Source organism: Tenebrio molitor, chromosome 9 (assembly GCF_963966145.1).
Source record: "Tenebrio molitor chromosome 9, icTenMoli1.1, whole genome shotgun sequence".
Taxonomy (NCBI): Eukaryota; Metazoa; Arthropoda; class Insecta; order Coleoptera; family Tenebrionidae; genus Tenebrio; species Tenebrio molitor.
Window position 1 is genome coordinate 13,934,129 of NC_091054.1, and position 27,813 is coordinate 13,961,941.

At 35.1% G+C, this 27,813-nt stretch overlaps 1 protein-coding gene across 8 annotated transcripts; it reads left to right on the forward strand.

Moving 5' to 3' along the window:
* Nucleotides 1-5,278: 5,278 nt before the first annotated feature.
* Nucleotides 5,279-15,157, forward strand: drm (drumstick). 8 transcript variants are annotated; one of them, XR_011162031.1, is made up of 4 exons: nucleotides 5,280-5,433; nucleotides 13,549-13,880; nucleotides 14,310-14,384; nucleotides 14,561-15,157. XR_011162031.1 is itself a non-coding variant. In XM_069058374.1 (3 exons), the coding sequence occupies exons 2-3, from the start codon at nucleotides 13,660-13,662 to the stop codon at nucleotides 14,610-14,612; spliced, it is 273 nt and encodes a 90-aa protein (XP_068914475.1). In that variant the 5' UTR covers nucleotides 5,279-5,433; nucleotides 13,549-13,659; the 3' UTR covers nucleotides 14,613-15,157. The 8 variants fall into 8 exon arrangements, 7 of the variants coding, with proteins under 7 accessions (XP_068914475.1, XP_068914481.1, XP_068914480.1 ...); XM_069058374.1 differs by lacking the exon at nucleotides 14,310-14,384 and having other exon boundaries at nucleotides 5,279-5,433; XM_069058380.1 differs by lacking the exons at nucleotides 5,280-5,433; nucleotides 14,310-14,384 and adding an exon at nucleotides 5,582-5,604.
* The last annotated feature ends 12,656 nt before the right edge of the window (nucleotides 15,158-27,813 follow it).

The following is a 27,813-nucleotide window of genomic DNA, read 5'->3' on the forward strand; positions in this document are numbered from 1 at the left end:
TTTTTTCAAGTTGACATTGACCATTTTACACTTACGAAGCTCACAACAAAACAATTTTAGTACAATACTGGGACTCAAGACTCACATAAATAAAACTTGGCTAAAACACGTGCAAGACCTACCGTTTTCATTTTCAAACAGGCCCAATAAATTTTACTACCCCAGTGAACTAAATATTTACTACCGTTTTTAGAAAGTGAAATTACTGCTAACTCCCAATTTACAAAATAGCGCAGCCTTGCCACTGTATTTTTACAACCATCCCAAATGTCCCGAATCGTTGCCGACTGTTTACAACTGTAAAGTAAAAGTGATGCAGTTTAACGAGGTGCAATTCGGCTCCTTTAAAGCCGAAAGGATTTACTATTTTATTTGAGATGAAATAAAATGCGAATTGGAAGGGTGCCGTCCGGTAGAAGACATGTCCAAAATTTAGGCCATTTGCTAATTAAATAAACTGAAGTGTATGGGCGGGGCTGAGATTTGCATTGTAACGACATAAGAATAACACCACGTGACGTCCACTTGTGAGAAAATTATTTTTATTTAGGATTTATTGTAGGTAACAAAAATGAAAACTGATTATGACAAAGCTGGCCATGGCCTAAATTGTTACGGCCGCTATTAATTTTTTTCAATTTCGGTGGCTTGAATAAGTAGTTATGATGATGCTGTTTCTGTTAAAGTCATGATTACTACCATAAAAACGATTTTTGCCACATCTCAAAGGAATCTAGAAAGTGACGCAACTCGAAGAAACCCCTAGTAAGTCCCCTTTTAGCCATTAGCGGCTTAAATTTCAAAGTTTATATGTTAATAGCGGCGATAACCAACCGACTACAATTCTATATATAACTATGTGCATCAGCCATAATCGTTAATAATAATAATTAGGTATCATTGCCGGATAATCTAGTGTCCTCCCAGTGTCTTCGTCGGAATGCCGATGATGGTTCAAAACCACCGGATCAGTCGACTAACCTAGCTGAAAACAACAATTTGATTACATTTCTGGCGGACATTCAGCATCGCGGGCCTCCTGCGACGATCGTGAATCACATCGGATAGTTCTCTATGGTAAATTCCCGATGAGAGTGGCGGATGCAGATCTTTATCTCATCTGTTTCTTCGATATTTCCGCGAAGAGCGAAGAATTTCACCGGTAGCCGGATGGTCTGTCCACCCACGTCCGCCGAATTCATCTCCGAAGAATTCGGTCCACTTAATGAGAGGACGATCCGAGGATAAACATATCAGATTTCTTCATGTGTGGCACCGCCGCAGGATCTTGTCAACTTATGACTCAAAACCCAAACGTGTCGTTGAAGCAATAAATAGTTTCGTTATCAGTATTTGCGGTGTTGTATAGTCAGCGGCGCTTTTCCCCACAAAAAGACCGAATTTTTTCCGACTGTCGTTTTCTGGAAACGGCCCCTGATAAATAGCTACACCCACTTGACAAATTGAGACTAATTTTAGAAATTTATTACACCTACTTTACGAGAAAATGTTTTAACTGTTTGCACGGTGTTATATACCTGCCGTTAAATATTGTGACAGTTAATTAACATAAATATTTGCTTAAATTAATGTAAAACCTGACCTTTTGTTTTCGGGTTTTTATTTGGCAATTTCTTGTACACGTTTAGGCTAATGCGCAGAACGGTTTGTTGCCAAAAACTGATAGCGATATCGCAGTTGCGACATTTACATGTTCCTGGGAGCAAACAACGTTGAGAAATTACTAACAACGGGAATAAATATTTATGGGGATATTACCGGTGTTTTATTGACAGCGAATAATGCAACGCAACTAAAATTTAAGTAATTGAAGCCGCCGACGTTTGCCGCAACATTTATTTATCACATTTTTATTTAAAATTATCTTTTTATTTCCCTCGTTAAAAATTTATTAAAATGCTAACATTGTCTCGCACGGCAAACACTGCAATTAACAGCTTCGAGTACATTTTCAAACACACTATTTTCATTATTTTTACGGTCACAAGAACAATCAATTACGTGTAAAATTGGAAGAAACCAAGCAGATGTTCATCATGCTACCCATAGTGGGCCACGACCATTAATTTGATTTATAATTGTTGAATGTTTTGTTTCTATTTAAATGAATAGTCAATTTCGTATTCTGTTTTGCATTTCATATAAATAAGTTATTTCCTCTTCTGTTTTGCAGACATCTAAATTCTCCCACAAAAACTGTCCAAAGTTGGTAGATCACCACTTTTTTTACTTGAAAATTTGTGAGTATAATAATGTTTGCATCGACTGTGTGGGGGTGATTGTTGTTCATCAGTTTTGCTGAAAAATTTCCACACCAGTTTCTGCATGTCCAATAATTTTTTACAACCCAAACAAATTAAAACTGATACTTTTTGTATAAATTTGTTGTATAGTTAGCTTTTTTATGCCCAAAAAACTGCACCAATGTATAATATAAAATACACACACGTCGTTTGGGATAATTTCGTGTTTAACGAAAACTTGTATGAAATTTCTAATAGATGACAAGGCTTAAGATGCAACACAAAATTATCTGTAGGAAGAAAAACTTTGGCAGTTATTTGACAAGATAATTTTATGATTCTGTATTAAAGAACACAAAATACATTTATTTCGACGCTCGTTGAAACAAATAGTGTTTCTTTATAGTAAAAATCAACAATGTATTAATTGTTCTCAAATTGGAAGGCACGACTTTATTGAAGGTAAAATAACAAGACTTAATTATTTTATCGGATACATTTTTCAATTTTACGAAAACTTTTTGTTTTGACAATTTTACGAGTTGAATTTGGGCATTTTTATTCTGGTTAGTCCCGAGAGCTTTAGCTCGAGGGTTAAAAATGCCCAAATATTAAAATTCTCTAAACCAAAAATGTTTAAGTGAAAATTGGAAAATTTATCAGATATACAAAATGAGGTAGTGTTATTTTTGGCCAGATTAATTCCAGAATACAAACTTTAACGTTAGGTAATTATTTATTGACGATACAGTTATTAAAAACACAATTATTAAAAACAATTTGAGAATCTGACAGGAGTAGCATGCAATTTTAATCACTTTTAACAAATGACAGTGTAGTAGGACGTTTTTATCGCGATAAACATTTTTGATTGGAATTGGATGAAAGCAAGCGCTCTGATTGGCTGAACACGCACGTTTGATGTACGTGGGAATTAATCGATGTAAAACTGACAGAAATCACACATTTTTTACCTATTTATTAATAAAATTATATTTTTTTTTTACATTGCTTTTTATCGATAGGTAGGTAGGTACCTACTTAAGTCTTAAGTATTGTAGGTATTGAAGTAAGTGTGTAATTTACTTTTCCGACGACCACTATGAAAAATGCTTAAATTCGCACAAATAACTATTATTGAAAGTTGGCTATTGCATGCAAATAGCGAACCCGTGTGCAATGAAACTGGTTAGCCAATCAGATACCTTCTAGCCTGTGCGCAATGAAACCATTGCACACAGTTGTAGTAACCATGGCCACCAATGTATGTTTTGTTCGCAGCTCTGTCAAATAATATTTGAAGTTTGAAGGAATACCGAATATTAGCGTTTTTTTTTTGTGGTCGTCGGAAAAATATCGTGTATACCACGTGTTGAAAATTCGATTCTTTCATTTTCAACTCTTGATATACAATATACTATTTTTAAATAGGTGTTTTACTTTTCAGTTCTTGTTCTACTTTCTACCTACATTTATAAACAAACTATTGGTACTTGTCCATTACATTCATGTTCGTTAATCTGGTAAATAATTTAAGATCTTACATAAAATATCAGCGTCAAACAAATCAAAACTGCTGGTTTATAATTTATGCGATGAATAAAATTACCTACTTATTCTTCGCCAGAACAAGAATAATAAATAAAACAAATTATTTAATAATATTTTACGAATTATAATGTCAAATATGTATCTACCTACTTTTTAGTTTCTCTGGATTCTATTAGGTACCGACTTTGTTTTAAAAATGTACCTGTCTAGTTCTGGTTTCCTGAACTTGAAGCGATTTATAAAAATTAATCAAAACAATGAAAGTTTATTGCAAGTCATTTAAATTGTCATTCTGAACCAAATTCGATTTATAATTGACAGAATTGCGTACCTACCATTATGTAACGGGGATGTACTTCAGGATGCAGGTTTTTCCGACGGTATTTGTGAAAGAACGTCTTCAATAAATCATACGTTTCTAACCATAAGATGGCTCATTGTTTTTGGTTAAAGACCGCAAAAGGATTATGTAAATGAATTTAAAAAAAAAATCTGCGATCAACAGATCTGTTTTAAATAAGACCGCAGTGCTCCCACTTTTCTAATTTATAATAACAGTGTTTACGTCTAACAATTCAATAGAAAGTATTTTGTTTTAAAAGGTTGTCGGGCAAAATGCTGTGAATTTCGTGGAAAAAAAGCGATGACGGCTTGGTTTATGGAGAAACTAGGACAGGAATTGTGTTTCGGTCGTCTTTTGAGAAATCGTAAAATTTTGTTTGAGGATACTTAAATGTTTAAATAAATGTTGTATCATTTATAGCGACATTGATAGCGACGCTGTGTTTCGAAACCTGTCCAAATCCATAATTATTTTTTGGCGCTACCGAATTGAAGAATTTCTCATTAAAATCAAATTTATTGCGAAGAGAATCTGGATTTGTGTAATAAATTAAGAACACAGCAGCAGAGAGATCATAAGAATGGCGATTGTTGCAAGTGGAGGAAATTTCGCAGATGGCTCGGTCGGAGTCAATAAATTAATCGTGTGATGTTTCAGTAACTACTAGTAATGAAATAATCCATAAATTGGTACATAAATTGCCGGTGGGTATATTAATGCGGCAATAAAAAGCATCAAGTCGAATGCAAAATATTTGATTAGGTGTGACTATAATTAATAACTTTGGGACGAGTGCGGTGAAGGTGTGATTTTGGAAAAAGCGCGAAAAAACAAAACACGGCTCGTTCAAAGTCGCACATGAAAAAACACAGACACATCACAAAAACGAACAATTACGCATCGACTCATTTTAAAAACTTAATCAAGGGAACGTCGGCGACCACCAGGCCGGCCTAACCGCCTCTTCAATAAAGTCGATTTTCAGCGAGCACTCGTTTGACTTCTGGTTTAAGCGGATCCAGTCAGGTGAACCTTATGCCAGGGCCTCTTAAGGGGGGTCCACAGGTAGGTTGGACTTAGTAAGCTCCAGAAGGGGGGCAGAGGGGCACGAGGGAGCCCTGAGCTACACACTACTGCTAGGATCATTGGGCTACCATCTCTAGTTTGGTACAGAAGCAAAACTTAGAACTACTCCTGAAAGATTGTTGGCAAGTTTAATACCATCGCACCCGCCGCACCAGCCTCATATGGTCCTGCGATCGACGCCGTGCACAGGTTAGTACCTCCATTTTACGTAACTTTCGACTAACACCCGTCCTTAATTAGTGCGACTTGTGATGGTATTATTTGGTCGCCTGCCGTACCGTCGAAGTCACCAATCCGCCGCCGGTCGAGGCTATTTTTAGCGAAGTGTAGCGCTCTCAGACGGATTATTAATATTTATAGGTAGTTAGTTATGCGATTCGTTAATTGTGGGGGCTACCGGGCGCTAATTGCGGGGAACATGCGGCATTTAGGAGTCGCCGCCGTGTTACGCCTCCGCTACCGAATTACCCGTGTCAGGTAGAGAGTGGGGAAATAGCGACCGTTTTACTTTCTAGCCGACCGTTCCATTCACGAAATTTCGTCGATTGTCGCCGGTCGGGACGGTGGAAAACGCCAGTGTAAGTACGGCCGGGGGAAGTGTAACGCGCGTTGGTTGGTCGTCGGATTCGTCGTTTAATTGGCCTCGCGGTACCCAGTAGCGGTCGCGATTGTTACGGCTACCATATACCAATAAAACAACTCATATTATCCCCACCAACTCTTATAACCAGTAGCGAGACGGCGGGGTGTCTGTAAAACAGGTAGCTATCTAGAGCGCTGTGGGAATACCGTCGACTAGGCCGTCGTCGGTGCCATGGTGTCCGCTTCTTTCGCCGTAAGTTGATGGATTGCTTTGTTTTCTGCTTATTGGTCCGTTCTAACTGTTTTTGCGCTCGACTGTGGTATTAAAAGGCGCACCCCGACGGTATTGAATGTCACCGGAGCGGACAATGTAACGTGTATTTATGCTAATACGGCTCTGTACCCGCCCTTCATTGTTGGATCCCATTGATATTCACCATTGTCTGCGGTTCGCTCGATTCGGTTTTTTTCTCGGAGACGGCCAGATAGGAGGTTAAGACACTGGAATCATCCACGGAGCCATCGATAAAGGTTCTTGCCTCTTGTCGCAGGCCCACAATTTTGCCATTATCATTTTTTTTACATCATTATTTTACTTTATTCAGTCCTTTTCTTTGCCGTCGTTATTTTCCACAATTACTCATAATTTTTATTTATCATTACTTCACCCAGTCTTCATGTCTGAGAGGTCAAGTCCGGCGGAACGAACTGCGTAGCTCATTTTGAAATGTGTTTATTGATTATTATAAATATAAATGTTGCCTACGCTAGGAAAATAAGTCGGTTCCTACACGTCATTATGTTATTGTTGTGATGGTGTAAAGTTCAGAAAGGTCAAGTTTCACCATAGATTATCCTAAATTTCGAATATAATGGACTAAATTACTCTAGGTTTGTATGTAGATTAGGTTATTTAGATTTTGTAATACATAGTAATTTGGCTCGTGTGTTTTACCTTCAAATGATCACCGGTGCAAGTTTGCACCTGCTGAACATTCGAATTTTATTATTATGAAAATCTAGATAAAATGTTTCAAACGGACAGCTGGGCTAATGTCGCCTACGCACTTTACGTAGGTATATGGTAGCGGCATATCATAATTATCGCTTTTTTGGCATGCCTCAAAATATCAGTCTTCTATTATCATTAGTTGTAATTATAGTAATTATTTTTAGCACCACTAATCTGACTACTCCAAAATAGGTACTTGCCTATGAGCATCTTGTAAACTTCATTTGGTAGACAATGCAGAAATCCCATAAATTTCATTTTAGTAGAAAAATTAAAGCGTTTATCTGTCGACTGTGAAATAAAAATTTATGTGTACGACTTGAAATATTTTCGTGCACATCTGCCTATAATATGGTTTTGAAATTTGTAATGTACGGATGTTATGCAACAATATTCAAATTGGAGAAAAATCAAACGATGGGCAGGTAGGTATCTCACGAGAATTATAAATGTCATGTTGATTTATGCCAACAAATTGTTTTTAAACTAATTTAGTAACTTTCTTCACGTTGAATAATTTGACATATTTCGATAGCCTGCATTTCTGTTTGATGTAACCACGAGCTATCTCGCTTTCTATTTCTTTATTTATTTGGGATTTTAATATCACACAATAGTCTCATTTATAAACTTGGTTGGAATAATATCTAAATTAACAAATTCAAATTCTTTATAACAAAATGTAAATATTGTGTCATTCGTTTTTATTTTCTTCATTAAAATTAGAATCACCTAACGTAACAGATGCGAAAACAATGATTTAAAAAATTGTTGTTAAAAATAAATTAATAATTACATAAAACAATTTGTTGTTCACATTGCGCAAAGCCTACTATTAATTTTTATTATATTGAAATAATTTCACGAGAAAAGTATCAAGTTGTCAACTACTATTAACTATATCGGCACCTAGTGAAAAATACAATTCTTTTGTGTTTAGTGGAAGTGACGGGAGTTCACTTAAATTTCCGGTCAAAGCTGACTTTGAAGAGTCGATTGTGAACGCACCAAGCGTGTAAAAACACAAACAATGGTAAAATTTAAGTGATCCGTAATCACTAGTGCGTTCACAATCGATTCTTCAGCGCCAACTTTGACCGGAAATTTAAATGAACACCCGATACATAGTTGCACCAAGACAATTCAATATTCTACATGTTACGTTACGTTTTATTTATTTACTGAACTTAATTAAATTATTAATTAGTACCTATGTAATTATATTTAATGTATAATCCTTAACATTTTAACTTAAAAATTTCATATTGTTTTAATTATTTGCTAAGGTAAAATGTTTTGAATAATTTTAAATTCGTATGATGATTGCTGTATAATATTTTTTTTTAAATTAAACTTGACGGTTGTGTATGTAGTAAATTGTTGTAAACCAGGCTGGCAAATATTTTATAAAATATAATTTAATTAAAAAGACGTCACTGAATTCTTAATGTACTTATTTGAAATCGTTCTAAACACACAAATAAATATTCTCGATGATGAAGAAGGTAAAAGCTTCATCGAAAATAATTTTTGTTCTTGAATTGGCTGTAAAATACAGTATTGAAATATTAAAAAAAATTGAATGTTTTTATAACTTGATTGGGTTAATAATTAACACTGACAGTTATAATAACTTGTTTGTAATGTTTTGATTTTGTGTAAATAAAATAAATTATTGAACAGTTGAAATTACAGATACATATTAGAAAATTATTTGAGGAGTACCTACATTTCAACTGTTTTTGTTACATTGCAAAAAATTGTGTTGAAATAACAACGATTTTAATTCACTAGAATTATTTTTGAAAATTTAAAACAAAATTTATATTTAGGTATTTTACATTTTGTCACTTGCAGCAATATTTTTTTTAATTGCCTAAACAAGAAATTAATTTTGAAACATCATTTTCATTTATCCACCTATTCTAGGAACACGTGAAAATGTTTGAAGCCAAATTAACAAAATGATAATACATAATAAGTAGATACTTAATAATTTCTAATTTATAGTTTCCGACTAAATTTTAAATTGTAATTGTTTTCTTTCAGATCATTCTGTTTCACAAATAAATTTCGATTGATGTTTTTTTAACCCAACATTTTCTAATCTGAAATATTAGATATATTTTGGACAATGTCATTTATCGAAAATCTTAAAATAATAATTGTAGTAAAAAAATACACAAAATGGAACAGCTCTTAAAATTGTTATAATCGCTCCTTTATAAGAAATCGTAAATGATGTTTACTCACTGACATCTTAGATTAAATTGTTAAACAACAGCACTTTACTCGAGTAAAATTCAAACAACATTGTTAGTATGTGTAGGTTTGTGTTGTAAACAGTAATATGCATAGATTATTTTTTCTTGAACTCTTGAAGTTAATTTATGAAGTTTATATAATATCGCTTTGCATTCATTTGCATCTATTAATGACAATTAGTTGTACGCATCGATTGCTACTTTAGTAGTACGAGTACGTATAGTATTTTTAAGAGAAGAAAATCTGATTCATATATTTTTTTGTTGCGGTTAAACCGCAGATGACAAACAAAATTGGTTATACCAATACCTAATAATTTCGTCCAGTTTGAGAGTCTGACTCAGGACATTAAAAATTTTAAATAAATCATTCCACTTAGCAATTTCTTTATCGCGTGAATCAGTCAGATTTAGGCGTTTAACAATAAGAAAAATATGATGCGAGTGATAGCAAGATGGATAAAAACTAGTAATTTTTTAATATGTTTGTTTTTGCTGCATTCCAGCCAAAACATTTTTTCTTCCGGCTCAGCAGGATCCAGTTGTGTTTATTTTTATGCGACAAATGTGGAATTCCAGTGGCTGTGATGCATGAAGTGTGTAAATAAACTTTTCGAATGTTCTGGGAACGATTCATTCATTAAAAAAATTATCAATGTTTATTTGTTTACTCAATGAGAAATAATTTTCCGTTAGTCATTCGGCAGATGTGTGAATACGGTTTTTCGGGTCGCGCCTCCAGCTGTGGCACAATTTCGTCAAATAAATAAATTTCGGCAAACCGATGCGCGATCGCTTATGAGTGAAAATTTTTTTTTAATCATCGACGACATTAATTACTCACGATCGGAATTTGTGAAATGTTCCATTAAGCCCGGGCCGCATAAGACACCGCTCGGTTTCCGACGATTTATGTTGTATAATTTTTATGAATTTTAATGCAGATCTCAGTAGGCCGGCGCACAAAATTCCAAGACAATTTATCATAGAGATCGTCCATCATCATAAAGAGCAGGGCCTTTCTATAACAATAACCAGTCAACACCGCCTTCTTTGATTCCCTTTCGAATGTTATCCGACAGATCGAAAGGCCATCCTTGTCTTACGAAAACAACACCTCTCGGTGAAACAAGGAGCGGGACATTTGCAAGTCATCTACTTATTAACATAAAGTAATTGTTGTCATTCCTTTTGACACATTCTTCGGGATGTTTATTGTTCAATAAGCTTGCAACGCGCTTTTTCTTCGCCGTAAAAACGATACGGACGGCTTTTCGACGTTATGTAACTGTACAGAGTTGACGGCGAGAGGTGGTGCAACACCGAGACGAATTTTGGACACCGTGCCCAAACCCATTGTTGGGAAGGAGTCGCCGGATCCATAAAGGAGATTCGTCAAAGCGACACACTCTGAATCGGTCCAAAAGAGGTGACCTCACGAACTCGCGGACCAAATGGATCGTAAAGAATATCCAAACTATTATTCATTGTCGACGTTCAAGTCTGAGTGTCGTCTGGGCCTCGACGGTGATGCTGCTGCTGACAAAATTGCCGAAAAACCCAAGGTCCCCGCACTTTGCGGAAATTCTGTGGTTCGACACGAAATTCAGGTTTTGTTAAAAGTTTATACAAATACTTGGCCACTTAGTGTCTCTGTGCGTCATTCTGGCGGTCTTCGACGACAATATTTTTTAATGAATTTCTTCCACAACGAATTTCTATTTTTTATTTATTTATTGAAATGCTCGTTTCAAATTCCTTCGGGTAATAAAACTATATAATTGTCAAATGGAGGAAATTAAATGAATACGACCGCATAATTTGTCAACAGATAATTAATATCTTTATGAATTATTCAATAAATATGAAGTGAGGAGCGGAAAATCATAAATTGTTTATTACAACCGGCAACAGTAAGAGCTGGAGTAACGCAAATATTTTTATGACCACCCTACACCTGTTTGTTGGGAAGAAATGTTAATAAAATTTATGTATGTGGGTGTTTTAATACGCAATGTTTATAATTCATCAATTGCATAACATTTTCAATCAAGAGTAATTTTAAAACTCTTCTTTATATATTTTTTACTAATTAAAAAAAAAAAAAATTCTAAAATATTAAAAATCAATATAAGTCAATAACTGCTTCATTTTGTAGATACTCAGGTATTTTTTGTAAATAGAACACATCGGTAGATAATTTTATGAAAGCTCATAATTTTTCAATTTACCTACATACATATTTATAAGTTATAAAATCTTAAATATCGTCTTAAGAATAAGAAAAAACAACTATTTGGAGTCTACACTGGTGACTCATAAGTTATAAGATATAATTTTTTTTAATATTTTGTAATACTTAAGAGATTTCTGAAGCGATTTTTTGCTACAAATTTATATTCGCCCTGGTAAAGTATCTATAGTGTGCGCGGCGAACCACGTGATAGTTCGTAGCGACGTCATGAAAGCCTGATTTACACTGCCTCGTCAAATTTTAGTTTTGTGCGGGAAATTTAAATCTTACTGCTTTAAAAATGGATGGAAATTTCGGCTGCGTGCATAGAGCTGTACCATACTTCTTAACGCACTCCATTTACCCAATAGGAAACCATCCCTCGAAGATCACGTGAAGATACACCAGTTTATTACTCCGCGCCAACTATAAAGTTAAAACAACAAATGTTTTAAATGATCATTAGCAACGTTGAAGCAAGACTTAAAATATAAATAAAACACCAAAAAACAAAGTAAATGACAATCTAAGTTATATTGCTTAGCAAAGTGCAGCTTAGTGGAAAGTTATTTTGTAATTAGAGTTAGTCCAAGAGAGGTGTTGCGAAAAATTTTGTTATTAAAATTTCGTCCGAGGACATGGTAACTTCTTGGTTTTATTTTTTTGGTAAAATATCGTACATAAAACTAGCTAAGAGGCAAGTATTAGGAAAAATGATAAACAATAATTGTCGATAGCACTTCTTCCGCTTTTATATTCTTCCTTTTTTACGTTTGATTTTACAAATAAGAAGAAAGAGTAAGTTTTTATACATGTCCTAGTTTATCCTGAAGATTACACTACACACCGTAACATATTTTAAACAAACACCTGATGTCATCTTCTGATGTACCAAACGAATCTTCAACCTAGATAAATACCACATGTTTTTGTGACACTAATTGTTCGAACAACTTTGGTGGGCGTGAGTCTTTCCAGAAAAGGCAAGAAGATGTACCGGCATTTGCATAAATCTTTTTGATTGTATTTTTGGTTGCCGATTCGAAAATCTACAAACCCATCAACACGACGACACGATTTTATAGGACATATCTTAGACTAGATGGTGTAAAACACGTTCTCAACAGAGGATAACACTTTTATCTTAGATCATTTAGTCATCTGAATATACATAACGCGAAAAAAAAACGTTTTTGCATAACAGACATGACAGTAATTGGTGTCGGAATGAAAGCTCATAATTATACGATCCACTTCGTATTCAGCCAAAAATTACAGTGTTGAAAAAATTATCAACAACAACACATCTGTGGAGTATTTTGGGACATTGCAGAGATTGTTGTCGGAGTGGTTCAATTACGAATGTGGAAATCTCAAATAGCTGAAGAGTTAGGTGTAAACTGTTGACGTCTAATCTTTTTATTGTTAAAGTGTAATGGCACAAATATGTGCTAGTTGCAGCAGCATTAATTTTATTAACTGTTCCCATTGTGGGTTATATCAGAGGTATTTTTAATCGTCTGGTATAACCGCAAACACGATTTTTCTCAGTTGTGTGCGTAAAAAATGACTGAAGAAGTGATATATTATTATTATTATTAAAAAAAATAATAATAATTTTATACCGTAAAAACGGTAAGACAATTATTAGGATGAATTATGTGAGAATACTGGAGGGCTCGTAGTAAATAGCTGGGACATCACCAGAACGCATATGGTATTATTTTGAGGTCATCGGTGTGATGACTTGAGCGAACAGGAGAGCTACGGTAATGAAATAATGTTTAGTTTTTCTCTGATTCAACAATGAATGGTAGAACAGTGTCGGAGTGGAAGTGTCGTTTCTGGCTCGTTTAGTAGTCACAAACACGTGTCTTATTTAGTATAAATTACTGTCGGATAGATCGGCAGCAATTACACGCCAATATTCACTTAAATATTACTGTTTCGCTCGGGAATTATTACAAAACTGCAGGAGTGTCGTGTACTAATATGTAACGAAGGCGGCGGTCGTGCGAATGTAACACTGCACTCGCACAAGTAGGAGGGAAAATAACCTTTCACTCTTTGTGGCAAAGACGCCACTCGATGAGGCTCCTGATCTATAACACTCCTGCAGAGGTCCTCCGTGCAGTGCGCGCCATGGCAATGGGTACATATCGCTCGCCGCCCGCCCCAGGATCAGTGAGTAATAATCCGAATTTGTGTTGCAGGAATCTGCGAAAATCCCGGATATCGGCGCTAGGATTCACGTCTGTTCGACATCGCGGATTAACTCATCGCTAAGCTGAGTAATAAGCAGGAACAGATAAGAATCAGACACGATGTTTGCGATAATACAGATTGACAACGACGTTAGTGGGCGCGAGTTCCGTAGAAAAATGCGCCCCAAGTACGAATTCATCTGCAAATATTGCCAGAGGAAGTTCACCAAGTCCTACAACCTGATGATCCACGAGAGGACCCACAAGAGCCCCGAGTTGACTTTCAGCTGTGAGGTGTGCGGCCGAGGATTCAAACGCCAGGACAACCTCAAACAGCACAGGTAATAAAAAATTTTTTGTATCGATTTTTGCGCCGTCTCCGACAAACACTGGCCTCAAATTCCGTCGTCGTCGTATCTTGTATTGACACAAAGGTCGCAATTTCGGAACGGGCAAGGTCATCGGGGCCCACACGGCGCAATTAATACGAATTAACAGTGTGGGTCTCCTTCTTGTGTTTTATTGTTTTTCGGATCTGACCCTGTCCGAATTAATTGAAAATCCGGGCTTTTGTCACCGCGTCTGACGATTCGTCGCAGGACATTAAAACTGTTGCATCGCCAAATAAATACCGCGCCGTAGGGACCATCGCAAATCGGGTTTATTGCCGGACATAAATAAAGAGCCAGAGAATAGCCGGCACATCTGTACATATTTTCAACAATTTCAGGTGTTTATTTTGTTAACTATCTAATGTGTTGGTATTTTAGATGTAATCAATGCATATGGCGGTAAAGGGCTCCTGACCGATGGGTAATTCCGGCCCTGTCTTCTTTTATTGCAATGTAAGACTTTTAACACACACTATTTTTATACTAAAACAACTCTGATTCACTTTGGGACCTTTACTAATGCTTTTTTCAAACAATAAAATTTGGTGATGCTACACACAAAAATTTAATACATACTCATTATCCTTTCACACAATTTTTGCCCACTTTTAATCGTTTGTATTTTTCAGGACAATACATTACTCCACCGCTCCAGCCTACAGTTGTTTTTCAAGATGCTAAAATCAGAGACATTTATAACGCATTCCTATTCCTGCAGTATTCACAAAAATTATTTATTACACAAATCCTATTAAGTATGTTATTGCATGTTGTACATATTTTAAATTTATTTTTAGGTTTTTTTTTTTTTAAATCTATATATATTTTAAGTTTCCACTTATTTATAAACGCTCCTCTCAATTTAAATCAGACTACAATTTGTCTAGTCTAAAAAATGTGTACTTTTTTAAGAATTAACAATTAAATTGTCATTGTTAATAGTTAAGTGCAATTCACTTTAATTTAATGTAATCGATTAAGAATCTATTCTTATCAGACTTGTACAGTGATCTATGAGTCTCACCGCTTTATTTTACTTAATTCTTAGGCTAAGTAATAACGTACTAAAAGTAATGTAAATGTCGTAGTTGTCTGAGTAATTTTTGCGCCAGCAAAAACTACATCAGTGCTTCTGTAGTAGTTAAGAGAGCGCAATACTTAAGTAAGTTAGCATTATATTTATTAACTGATAGAGCTTTATATGGATTAAAAAATGAAACGTCGCATTTTGTTGTTTTCTTTTTTCAATTTGCTCATCTCCTGTTCGGCGTGAGGATCCCAAATTGTGGTGCCCATACGGAAATACGTGGGTTAAATTGTGGTCCCGGGGCAATCAGTGGTTGGCAAACAGTGATGTTGCACGCAAGGAGGCAGCACGGTAGCCGCCAGAATCAGCTTTCACCGTTATTATATGTTTTTGTTGTACGGTCGTGCATAACAAGGGTTTTCTCGATCACACGGTGCAATTTACCTAGTTAAGTCGATGGGAATATCGTTATTATCAGCGATTAGTGTTTTGCTATATGTTATTTAGCGGAACCCTCGATGGACCGGTATCTGGAAAAAACTCCTCGATCAGTACCGGAGATTAGGCCGCAGACGTCAACTCTGACGCAATAGAAACGCACGCGGCGCCTCCACCAATTTTTCGTCGGTATTTGGGAAATCCGAGCGTTTCCCAGCTTCGATTATTTGTGTTGCAATTATCGATAGTCATGATCGTGAATATAATTTTCCTTTTGAGTCATCCGACTGAATATCCGGTTTTGTCCCAAAGACGATGCAATGACATCATATGCTGTATCTCGGTACTAATTTTAACTCGACTACGGTTGTACCTGTTGGAGTGATTTATGCAAGGCATAAAACAATCACAGAATTTAATAAAAATTAAGATAGCCTTAAGGTGGACCGGAGAAATCAGTACCGGCTTATAATTGGCGCGCACTGCGATGGCCGCCACCTTCACCTTTTTATTTATTCTTGCTGAAATTGATTCGTGTTAATAATTGTTCTGTACTTGGTGGAAAGTCGTGCAATTATCTATAACGTATGGTCAGATATAATTTTGTGCCAACGACATCAACTTGTTTCACCTTGGTATTGCATTTTAATACCTTTCCTTTGTGAAAAATGGTCATCAAGAGTTGGAACCGCGAAGACTTTACTGCAGGTTTTTCTATTGCTTATTAAGTAATAAAATGATCATCTTTCTACTTTCCAAGCTTAGTCACTATACAGGATGTCTGCGATGACCAACTGCCTTGCTATCTTCGCACAAATGTTTTATTATTTTTGCTATGATGATATAAATGCCTAAACAATTAGATATGTGGTATATTATTATATACGAGTAAAAAGTGCACAGTTTCGCTTTATTGTTTGAACTTTATTAAAAAACATTACGAGTATTGTCTTAAATGGAGAATAAATACATACATAAATACAAATATGTATAGGCATGTATTCAGTATCTGTAAATTTAAAACTGATTTTGATTGCATTGTATTGTATTTCACTTATTTTTACCGTTATTTTTTTTATTTACCTATACAGAGTGTTTCTGAAATACGTGTGTTAATTTTAACCAGTGAAAGAACTCGCCAATTTATGAAACTTTTCTCTATAACATTTTGTAAAATTCGTAAAAGTATTCCAAGATTTTTTGCCCCACAATTTTAACCAAACGAGTCGTTTTGTGTGATTAACTAGTTTCTATTTTTTGTAACCATGGGAATTAAATTTTGTTTTTTTATTTTTTTTTCTATAACAATGGAACTTTTTAACAAAGCTCTGTTTCTATCACAACAGAAAATTTTCGCCCTTACCCATGGGCGAGTATACACTTTGATGGTTAATTTATTCCAAATTTTAAATCAATTTGTATTGCTTTTTCGTAAAAATGTTATAGAGAAAAGTTCCATGATTTGACGCGTTCTTTCACTGGCTAAAATTAACACACGTATTTCAGAAACACCCTGTAGATATCTGGGGTCATTTCTGACCGTCCGTTACATGGTATAAATTTTCACAAAGTGTGTTTTAGAAAAAAATTTAATTGAGGTTAAAATCATAAATTATTAATACATAGTAATAAACTATGAAATTGGAAGAATTTTTTTTAGGTTTTATTGCATTTTCAGTTAATCGCCAAATATTTTATAATAAATATTATATAAAATGTATCCATATTTATATTTTTAACTTTTTAATACCATGTCAGAAAAATTATTACCTTTAATTCCTTGAATTTTTTCATATATCAAAAAGTAAAAATCAACGGCGTCACGCGGCAGTAATCTTAAAAAGAACCATACCTTTTTCTAGACCACGTTCTTAATTTTACTCGTATCTTTATTGTATCTTAAAAATCAAAGTTTTATTTTTATTATCACTTCCATTATGGTTTTATAATTATTGTATAACAATTGGTAAGACACCATCCTGATTAATTTGGTAGGTAATTTTTTTAACTGCTTATTTAATGTTGTTTATTAAAAAACAAAAAAGTAATTCTTCGTGTATTCAAATGCGTCGCCACTGTATTTGATTATTAACAAATTGTCCGTGTATTAGCTTTTCTCTTTGAGGAAACCGCAGATTAAATAACTTCAGACTAGGTCGTTATAGGTCTGGGACACAATTTCAGTTTGACCGTGGCCAGGAATGTGATTGGTTTCCTTTTCCTTGGCGCGGTGGTACTTGATGAAAGTGATAAAAGCAATCTGGTGTGCAGTAATAGATTTCTACTTTTTACACGACTCATTGTATATAACGCAGGCATGGTCGTTCGGAACCACATCCTTTCTACGTCCAACGTAATTTCTTGACAATGACGATTCTCTCTCGTCTTCGCAAGTAGGAGGACGCAATAAAAAAACTAAATTATAATTGACGATGGTTACATGTGTCTTGGTCTTGCCGGCACCACGCAGCAACGTACCCGGCCAGAGGCGCCCGCAACATCTTTTCCAGAGGCGGTGAATTTCATGTCTTAGCAATTTTGAGCTTTATTTTTTGCTGTTGTTATTAGTGATAGTGTTTTATTGTTGCTTATTTTAATTAATAAACATGTTAATTCAGAACAAATGACTTTCGAAATTCTGGATCTTCTGCGGTTTTTCAAGAAATTTGGAGCCTGTGACATTCCAGGAAACAGGAAAATCTTATGTTAATTTCGAATATCTGACGTTCAAATGAAATCCTTAGCAGGGAAGGCGTTGGAAATCGTCAGTTGTTTTGCTTTTTTAAAGTGTAAATTGACAGTTGTAATTAGAGCGTGTTGACAGCTAACCTAAAATTTATAAACAAAAAAATTTTTGTGTTTTTTCTTTCTTTACAATAAATTTAATAGAATAACCAACGATTCCTATTCCCGAAGCAAATATCTAAGGGCACACTTTGTTAAAAACAATTATGTGGCGATTAAACATAAACAAATGTCATTCGTGTCAAACGGCGCGAAATTCAAACTTTACACTGTTCCAAATGGTTTATTTTTTTCAACGCCTACTTAACCCAGGTTTTCATTTGAACGCATGATATAATTCAAAACGTTGAAAACTTTTTTTTTTATTGTAAATAAAGAAACTGAATTTAGTTTTGTTTTCCAGTGTGTTTTACCACATTAACAAAAGTTTTTTTTTCCGTTGATTTTCAAAACAGTTTTACTCCATACTCGGGACAGCGAACAGATATAGTAATAACACCGCCCCTAGTGTCCACGTATTTTAAATAGTGGCTTGCAATTGGCTCATTCAAACCGCGCGCAAACTTGAAAAGCCTGATGTACACCGACAAAACTTACATGAAGGCATATTATTAGCCCTGATCCTCGCTTCGTCAGTTTAAATGCGTTTTCATGTTTGTTTATTGTTCTTTGAATTGTTTTTTGGAAAGGAATAATCAGTACATACTTATTTTGGCAATTTAAAATAATTAATCAATGTCTTCTATAAGTAATTTTATTAAAATAAGTACAGTATGAGATGTTGTGAAAGACTGAAAGCAATCAACAGTGACTGTCTGAAATCTTTTAAAACCTCACTTTAGTTGTCCGATATAAAAATCTATATATTTTAATTTAAATAAAAACTAAATTTACCAACACGGAAATATGGATTAAAAAAGATTGTTTCTTGACTTTTTAATATTGGTACTATAATTTAAGATTTAATTTCAAAATTTTAATGAAGCATTGTAAAAGAGACCGTCTTCTTTTACTACACGTGTGTAGTAACGACAGTTTACAGAGGAAAGTTTTTGAAATATTTGACATTTAGCACAAAAAGTCTCACTTCTACTCTTAATAATATAATCTACTATTATTTATTAAAGTATGTACATATTTTTGACAAGTCCAACTTTCGGAATGAATTCTAAGATAAAATCCTGGTTTAATATTCCCTTTACCCCCCTTGCGTACGCCCATGCCTCCTCGTGAGAGTGACGTAGTACTCGGACAAGCACACGGATCGGATGAATGGAACGAGATGAGTGATTCGATCGCCTCCGGGCGGCAGCACTGTTGTGAACCGGGCGCACGCTAGATTCTCACACCCGCACGCTTTCTCCGATCGTCTCTTTCCATCGTGACGGCCATTTCTCAGCCACCCCCGCCGCCACCGCCGACGCGACTCCCGCCTCACAGGAAATCGTCCCGATCCCATCGGTTCCGGGGGTGTTTCCGGTTAACGGAAACGGGGAATCGTCCGATCCGACCCGGCAAAAGGTCGATTCGTGACGCGGTGGGATGGGAACTGGAACATCGCTGGGGGACAATTCGGGATCCTCCAGGCTCTTCGGGTTCGTTCTACCGTCATGAAATTAGCTAAAAATGCGGAACTGATCTACACTTCATTCCGCATCGTGATCTTGTGAGGATGATGGGGGCAATTTTAAGAGTCGTTTACCACGCGATTTAGCAACGATGGTTCGGTTCTGGTAGTCAGTGGGCATTTTTTCCAAATCGATGGTGGAATGAGAAAGAGAAAATTAAGTCATTGCTTCGGCAATTCGCCATTCCATCTAACCGTAGCGGTAGGCACGATTAATGGTAGGGAATATTAAAACCATGAAGGGGATTTTTTACCGGGATTATTTCTTCTGGAAGTATACAGTGTGAAGCAATACGATGACGCAAGTCAAAGTTCAACTAACAACTAAGGGTGCCAGTTTATACTCGTACATAGAAGCAAAAGATTAGTGAAATTTGAACAACTTTATTTCTCAATAAGACACTAATATACTCGGGGTAATTATGTTGAAATGTCTTGATATGCCCTTAGACAAATTTCTTTGGTTTGTGCCTCGAGACACTCATTTGCCTCGTCCGTCATTACTTTATGATCCGGAAAATGAGTAGATATCACAACTTTTTCTTAATTTCAGGTAAGGTCCAAAATTAAAACAGAATTTGCTGTCTTATTTTGAAGACAGTAGCCACAAAAATATAGCAGCTTTTCTGGGTTCAGTATCATCTTGAAACAGCACACCTCGTCCCAATCTTCCCTTTCTTTTTTCTTTGACACTTATTATGGAAATTAATTTACAGTCTACACAACAAATAATTAATCGAAAGCAATCTATCGCATAAACTTTCATTATAATTTTGTTTGATGCAATTTCACAAAAATCTAGGTTTCATTTACCTACTATAAAAAAAATCAGGATTAATGATTGGCCATTTTTCGAATACGGTTCTGATTTACTGCATATATACTCGTACTTTTGGTATCATCTAAGTATTTACGTTTTCTCCACGACTATTAAAAAATGAATGCATTCTTGTTGGATATTCAATGAAAGAATGATACCTATCACTTCCACATCCAGTGATAGAATATATTGAAACTCACGGCTGTCGGCCAATCACATCCCTCGTATTTTCATTCTATCATCGGCAGATCGTCAATCGGAGGCGCTTGTAGCAATAAGTTGCGCATCGCTTAGCAACCGCGAAACGAGGAACAATTTTAATTGTCAAATGAAGTATTAAAAATCTAATTAAATTTAATTTTCAAAAATTGTCTTTTCTTGGTATAGTCGTGGAGAAAGTATAGTCTTCAACTCGCGTATAATGGCTATTATTCACTCGGACGAGTTCACCACTCGCCTGCGGCTCGTGTTGGAATTTTCATCCTCTTGAATAATAGCCATCATTATACGCTCATTGAAGAGTCAAAGTTATTGAATTTTTTTTTATACGAGTATGGTACATTGTGAACAAAATCAATATTTTCATGTAGATACGGTCGATGGACAAATAAAACTGGGACACTTAAAATTTAATCTATGTAAATCAGACATTTGTCATTTTTGCCCCAGTTTTATTGGTCCATCGACTGTACCTAAGTACTTACATACCATAACAGTTCTGAAGTATTGGGTGATTCAAAATGATTGTGGATAAGTATGGCAACTATGTACGAAAATTTATGTGACAACTGTGTGGGTGGGGTATAGTTGGCATTTGTATGACATTTCATATGCGTGCATTTGATTTTTTTTTATATCATTGCATATTGACTTGACAATTTTCAAAATTGTGCAACTATGAACTGTCAAAGGAATGTCAACTCTATTCTAAAGTCCATTCAAAAATCAAAAAACCACCACCTGTTGCTTTAGGTTGGTAAAATTTAAAAAACCCTAGGTAGATATTTTTTTATACTACATATGTTGGTAACTATAAATTATGACATTTATTTGATTCGAAATAAAATTCAATTGCTTTGAATTCTGTTCATATTGTTTTATTAGCAGCACGTTTCATTTATTTATTGATTCTTATTATTTTTACTTAAACCTGCCCAGAAAAACAAGACATTTAATAAACACTTAACCTCGAAATTACAATTCTCACCAAATTTTATACTAAACAGTGTTAGTCGATAGTAATTATCGAGGAAAATGCGATGTTGGTGGTTTTTTGATTTTTGAATGGATTTTACCTACAGAGTTGCCAGTGTAGCCACGTAAATTTTCGTACATAGTTGCCATAGTTATCCACAATCATTATGAATCACCCAATATTTCGCGCAACTTCCAGAAAAAATCTTGATGGTGGTAATGGTGCAAATTCATCTAATACTTCACACATTTCTTGCAGTGCCGATTCTTTTTTCCAGGTCTATCTCCCAAAACAACGAACTGTTTTTGGTGGCGATGAAGGTTTTTAGGTATCGCAATTATGGTTGTTCTAATTCAGGAATGACAGATTTTGACATAGCTAAAAAATATTGCTATTGAAAAAAAAAGTAACTTCTGTAGCAAGAAAGGTTCAAAATAACAATAAGCCTTCTATTAGTGTTGCGGGAATTATTGCACAATTTATGGAAAATGATACACAACAATAGGTATATTTGTTCGTCCAATGTTTCTAACTTAGCGTTAAGTTAATAATTTCTGGAAATTTTTGGCAATTTAAAAAATTTCTTACGTTATTGACAAATAGCTACATATTTTAAATTTATTTAACTTCTCGTTTTGTTCCTTTACTTTTGACAGTCCTGGTTGAATTTCAAGTTTGTGGACTTTCATTTTAATTTTTATTAAATAGTAGTTTATTTAACGAGTTCGTGTGTAATTTGGGCTTTTTTGGCATGAGTGGGCCAGTTTAAAACTCGAGTGAAATGAGAGTTTTAAAGGTCCACGAGTGCCAAAAAAAGCCCAAATTACACAAAAACAAGTTGAATACAACGTTTTTTTGTTCGACGAGCCCCCCAAAGGCTCCAAATCGCTGAAAATCTTTACAATTAGCTTGACGTTTCCTTTTGACAAGTTGTCAAAGTTATCAAAATCCGTTCACACAGGAGAAAATTGTCAAATTCTGACAGTGTCGAACAAAAAACGTATTTTTATACAATTCACTCAGTAGAAAGAGAGTAGAAGAAGTATTAGAACCCTTTGGTGACAATTATGTTGCACTATCCCAGTTTGTCGTCACTTTGAGAAGTTTTCTCTTTGGAATTGCAATTTAAGACGCGATTAAGTCGACTGCCAAGACCCATCCTCGTGTCCTGTCACAATAAAAAGAAAATACGCGCGAGTGGCCGACCATCCTCTGGCAACGCTTCCTTTGATGTGTTCTCGTTGACAATTTCTTTGAGCCTCGTCGCGTAAATTTCGACCTGTGGAAGAGCAAGTTTGGAACGTGTTGAAGAGGTTGAGCCGTAACCCCCTGCGTTAAATTTAGTATTTGGTGGTAATAAAACGGCCATTAAATGGCGATGTCTTTGAATAAAATATGACCTATTAAACCCGTGAACAATTTTAATATGGCCGAAATGATTTACAAAGTAACGCTTTTGACGACTACTTTTACGATATTTACGTAAATAATTACGGTATAAACGTCCACATACTACTGGTATTTAAATAACAACTCCATAATTTATTGCATCTGCATCCTATTAACATTTCGTTGGGATCGCCGTGCAAGTAGCCCTATTTATCATGGAAACAATTAAACCGGTGAAAACGCAACGAATTCCACACCAGGGAAAACGCTCCTTCTGCTCGAAGTGCATTAGTCAGCGATCGCACATTTATAATATTTTAAAATGCATATTTCCGATCGAGCGGGCTAGCGAGCATAGGCGTGCGGTGGGCGGTCGGACAATAGGGCGCTGGGGTGTGACGGTCACGACATCTTGCGGTAAATCCGAAAGATCTCTCGGCAGTCGTGACAAATGTCAATGGTTTTATTGTCACCTGCTGATTTATCGGTCTTCGGGCCGAACCCTGAACCGCGACGATCTATTTGGGGAAACGGGTTCATTTCCAATACTCGAACGGTAATCGGGAGGGACGACGCACAAAGAGAACGCCGACTCTGATGCAAATCGGAGATTTCGACTCGGAAGGTGCCACGCTCTTCTGATGTCAATCAGGTTTTCTGAAGTGACAAAATGAACAGTACTAGATTCTTATATTGTCTTCAATTCTCCATTATTTTTGGAACTAATTTTAAGAGCTTCACTAGATTAATCATCACTACCATGAAAGCTCTGAGCAACAAAGTTGAACGTATACTCGGAAAATGTGAATATTGTTTATTTTGTAATACAACAACAAAAAAAGAGATAAGGGGCAACTATGGAACGCAGAACTTCTGGAAACATGTGGTGAAGCTTCAGTCCTTACAGCGATGAGGGGGGTTTTGGTGAAACTTTATATAGGGGCATGTGTATTATAACAGTGAAACTTTTTCGCCATCCTGGTCAATATTCTTCGCTGGTCGTTTGGAATTCGAAAAGATTGACACCATGATGTCTTTTTCAAAGGAGAAGACATTGTTTAAAGGAGAACTTCTTCATCCCTAATAATAATTCTACTCTTCAAACTATTTTTTGTTGTTTCTTTCTAATCTGCTAATTTGCATTTGAGGTAAACATTGAATCGGCCTTAACGTTAAAAAATCCAAATTTACCCAGGTACTCGATTTTAGCCGAGTTTCCCTAGCTTTTACTAAAATTATGTTTTATAAGTATAGCTTTTTGCTGTGATTTCTTTTAAAATGGGTTCATCATGTTGTTCATTCACAAATGTAATAAGAAGAATTTAGAACTGGCGATTTTTTAATAATCTTCAACTAAGTGTAACTTATTATTTTTTCTTTATAAGTATACAGGGTGTCTTAAAATTATCGTATTCCGAGTTCGGGGTTTAGTAGGGGACATCCTGTTGACCAAGTAAGAATGTTTAAAAAAAAAATGTTGTCACTTTGAAAAAAATATCAAAGTTGCCAATATTTGTTCAAAAGTACCTGATTAATATTCTAGATATGTTGTACTTCCCTGTTTTTTCAAGAAATGTCTTTTCATTTATATTTTAATATTTTACATAATCATCCTCACCATATTTCAAAATGAATGTCAACCATTTATATTTTTTATTTGAAGAAAACATGATGAAAAAGTTTGAACTTTCAGACCCATATATCTTTGTAAAGACCCCCCCCCCCCTATATTTTTTATTTTATTTTTTCGAGATTCCTGAGATTTTTTCCTACAAGACCCCCGACTTGGAATACGTTAATTTTGCGACACCCCGTATAAATACATATAAGTACTTACAAAGTTAAAAAAAAGATTTTTGGGTAATAAGTTATTCGCCATCTTAATTTATTACTTTATTGGTAGTAAACGTTCTAAATATTGTTTTATCCAACACCTGTTTATTATGAAGTCATAAAAATACCAATTTTGAATATATTATGTGGTCTATAAAACACTAGTGGACTTATGAACTTATAATTAAACTGTTTTTATAATTAAACAGTTTAGAGCGAATTGAACAGTTTATTTTATTGAATATCAAAAAAATGTAATACAAAAAATTAGAACAACTATTTTTGGCGTTACAGAAGTCTTCGCTTACTCCAGAAACATCATTTTCTTGTTTCCAGTTATTGAAGTCATTTAATTCCTTGTAATAAGCATTTCTGGATTTTTCGGTAGCAAACTCGATGTGACTTCTTCAACATCTTGCGCAATTTTTTCAGGAAGAGAACTGTTACTTTCAATTTCGATCAATATTACGAGTGCAGAAGCAGTTGTTTTGCAAAATTTTTCTCAAATAATAAATTTGTTGCAAACAAACAAACAATTTGTCATAACAACCATATATCAATCAGTTTATAGGCTACCAGCTTTTAACGCTATAAAATTTTTGGGTTTTGATGATGTTATAAGAACTGTTGCAGAAGGAGTTGTCACTTAAGAAAAATTAGCTCACTCGAGCAAGCTCTCGTGGCTAAACATTTCTTTCGTGACTTATTTGCCTTATAAGACACTTGTAGGATAAATAGCTATTAGTTTGTTCCTTTTTAAGCGTAGATTGACTGGATTTTCAAACACATGAATTTTTTAAACTTCTAATTGTGGGAAAACAAATATTTATAAAATTATTTCACTGTTAATAAAGATTACAGAAACGGTCTCAGACACGTAAAGAATGTTCGTTTTAGAAATGAATTTGAATAACGAAGAATATATATTTTAAGTGGAATTTAGGATTGTGCGTTGATTTCTACGAATCCGTCAACCACTTCAATCAAAGCCAACCCAGCGGAGGTTCTTCAGCGGTCCGATGACTTGAAAAGAGAAACTCCAGTTTCCGGTAGTGATTTAGGGGGTGTCGTATATCAGTTGTGGTGGGCGTCCATTGTTAAAATTGTCGTTCACATTTGCCATGCTTTCTTTTCTAAAATTGTTTTGACCGAATTGAGGGCAAAACCATTGTGGTTTATTGAAAACCCCCACAGTCGAATGTATAAGGAAGCTACTTTCTGATTATTTTATGGAACACTTTATGGCTTTATTGAACCGCGTTCTAACGACTCGGTTGATTTTTCACGGCTCCATTCTTTCAGTCATCTTCACAACATTATCCCAGATATTTATTCACTGACATTTAATGGTTTCAACTGAAATTATATTTATAGCCACCCATATAATTTTAAACAAAGTGTAAACGTGCAGAAAATGCAATTAAGAAGGAAACGTATGCAAATAATCTGAGTTCACTTAATCAAAGAATAACGACTCGAAGTATTCACTTTGGTGTAGGAGTACTCCAACAAAGGTCAAATTATGCGCGGTAATAACCCATCGGTATCTTCGACGTACCGACTTCATCCTTTCGCGGGGCAGGGAATTGTGAGAAAGTATTTTAAGATGTTTTCCAAAGCAAGACCTTTATCTTGGATGGATCACCGCAGGTAATATAAATATCAAATTTTTACACAAAATTGCTCCAAACAATGTCTAAATTTTGTATTTTAATATCTGACATCTAATTGCGTAAATCATCATCTATTAATTTCATTCGATAATTACTTTATTCTTCTTCTTAAATAAGTATTAATTATGTTTGTTTCTATATCTAAAGTAATGCAGAAGCTACCACTTTCTTTTTTAAGATCCACTTCTTTTAAGTGAAATTTGCCGAGAAAAATAACGGGCGACTATTAAAATTTTCACTTGGAGTTGGCTTTGAACCAGTTTTTATTTTTTCTGTTACTTTAGACACACGCAAGAACGAACGACAAATGTCAGTCAGTACAATTGAAACATAACCAAATTAAGAGAAAAAATATTTACTGAAATGTCAAACTTGTCAGTGTCTAAGGTGCAACGGAAAACAAAGAATGATCCATAGCCAACCCTAAGTGAAAATTTTAATAGTCACCCGTTATATCCTAATTTTTTAATAGGTGATGCATATTGTGTTGATATTAAGCTGGCTTTGCAGCAAACACTTTTCAGATCTGAAAAACAGTTTAAAACATACAAAAAAAAATTAAAGGACAGAAGTAGGAATAGTTATTTACGAACCGAGTGCTAGAAGACATTTTTCGCACATGAGCGCATTATTTGAGGCACAAGGGACGAAGGAGCGCGTGCTTCATTTGCGCGAATGTGCCGAAACGTCTTCGCGCATCGTGGTTTGTACAATATTTTTTGAAGCGAACATTAGCATTTTTAAATTATTGCCCAATAGTTTCCAATTTAGTGAATAGATGGCGCTTGCCCAAGTGTCAATCGATTTATTTTCATTCTTTCGAAATGTTCAACATCCAAATTGGAGAAATGACGTTTTGTAAACCAGATTTTATTATTATCAAGTAAAATAATTTTCAGAATGCTCAAAAAGGCCAATGCTTTTTGGATGATTTTGAAGCACTAGTGCGCGAAATCTACGGTCGCGGTTAACTGTTGCGTTTGCGAAACGTCACTTTGAAGTTAGTTATTTAGGAGTATTTTACAGGCAAATTAATTCGCAGAAAATTTTCGCGCGACTAGATGTAATAGTTATTTATGTTACAAGTGTTGAAAACGATCCATTGCTTTACGAACGGTAATATGGCGCGAGACGC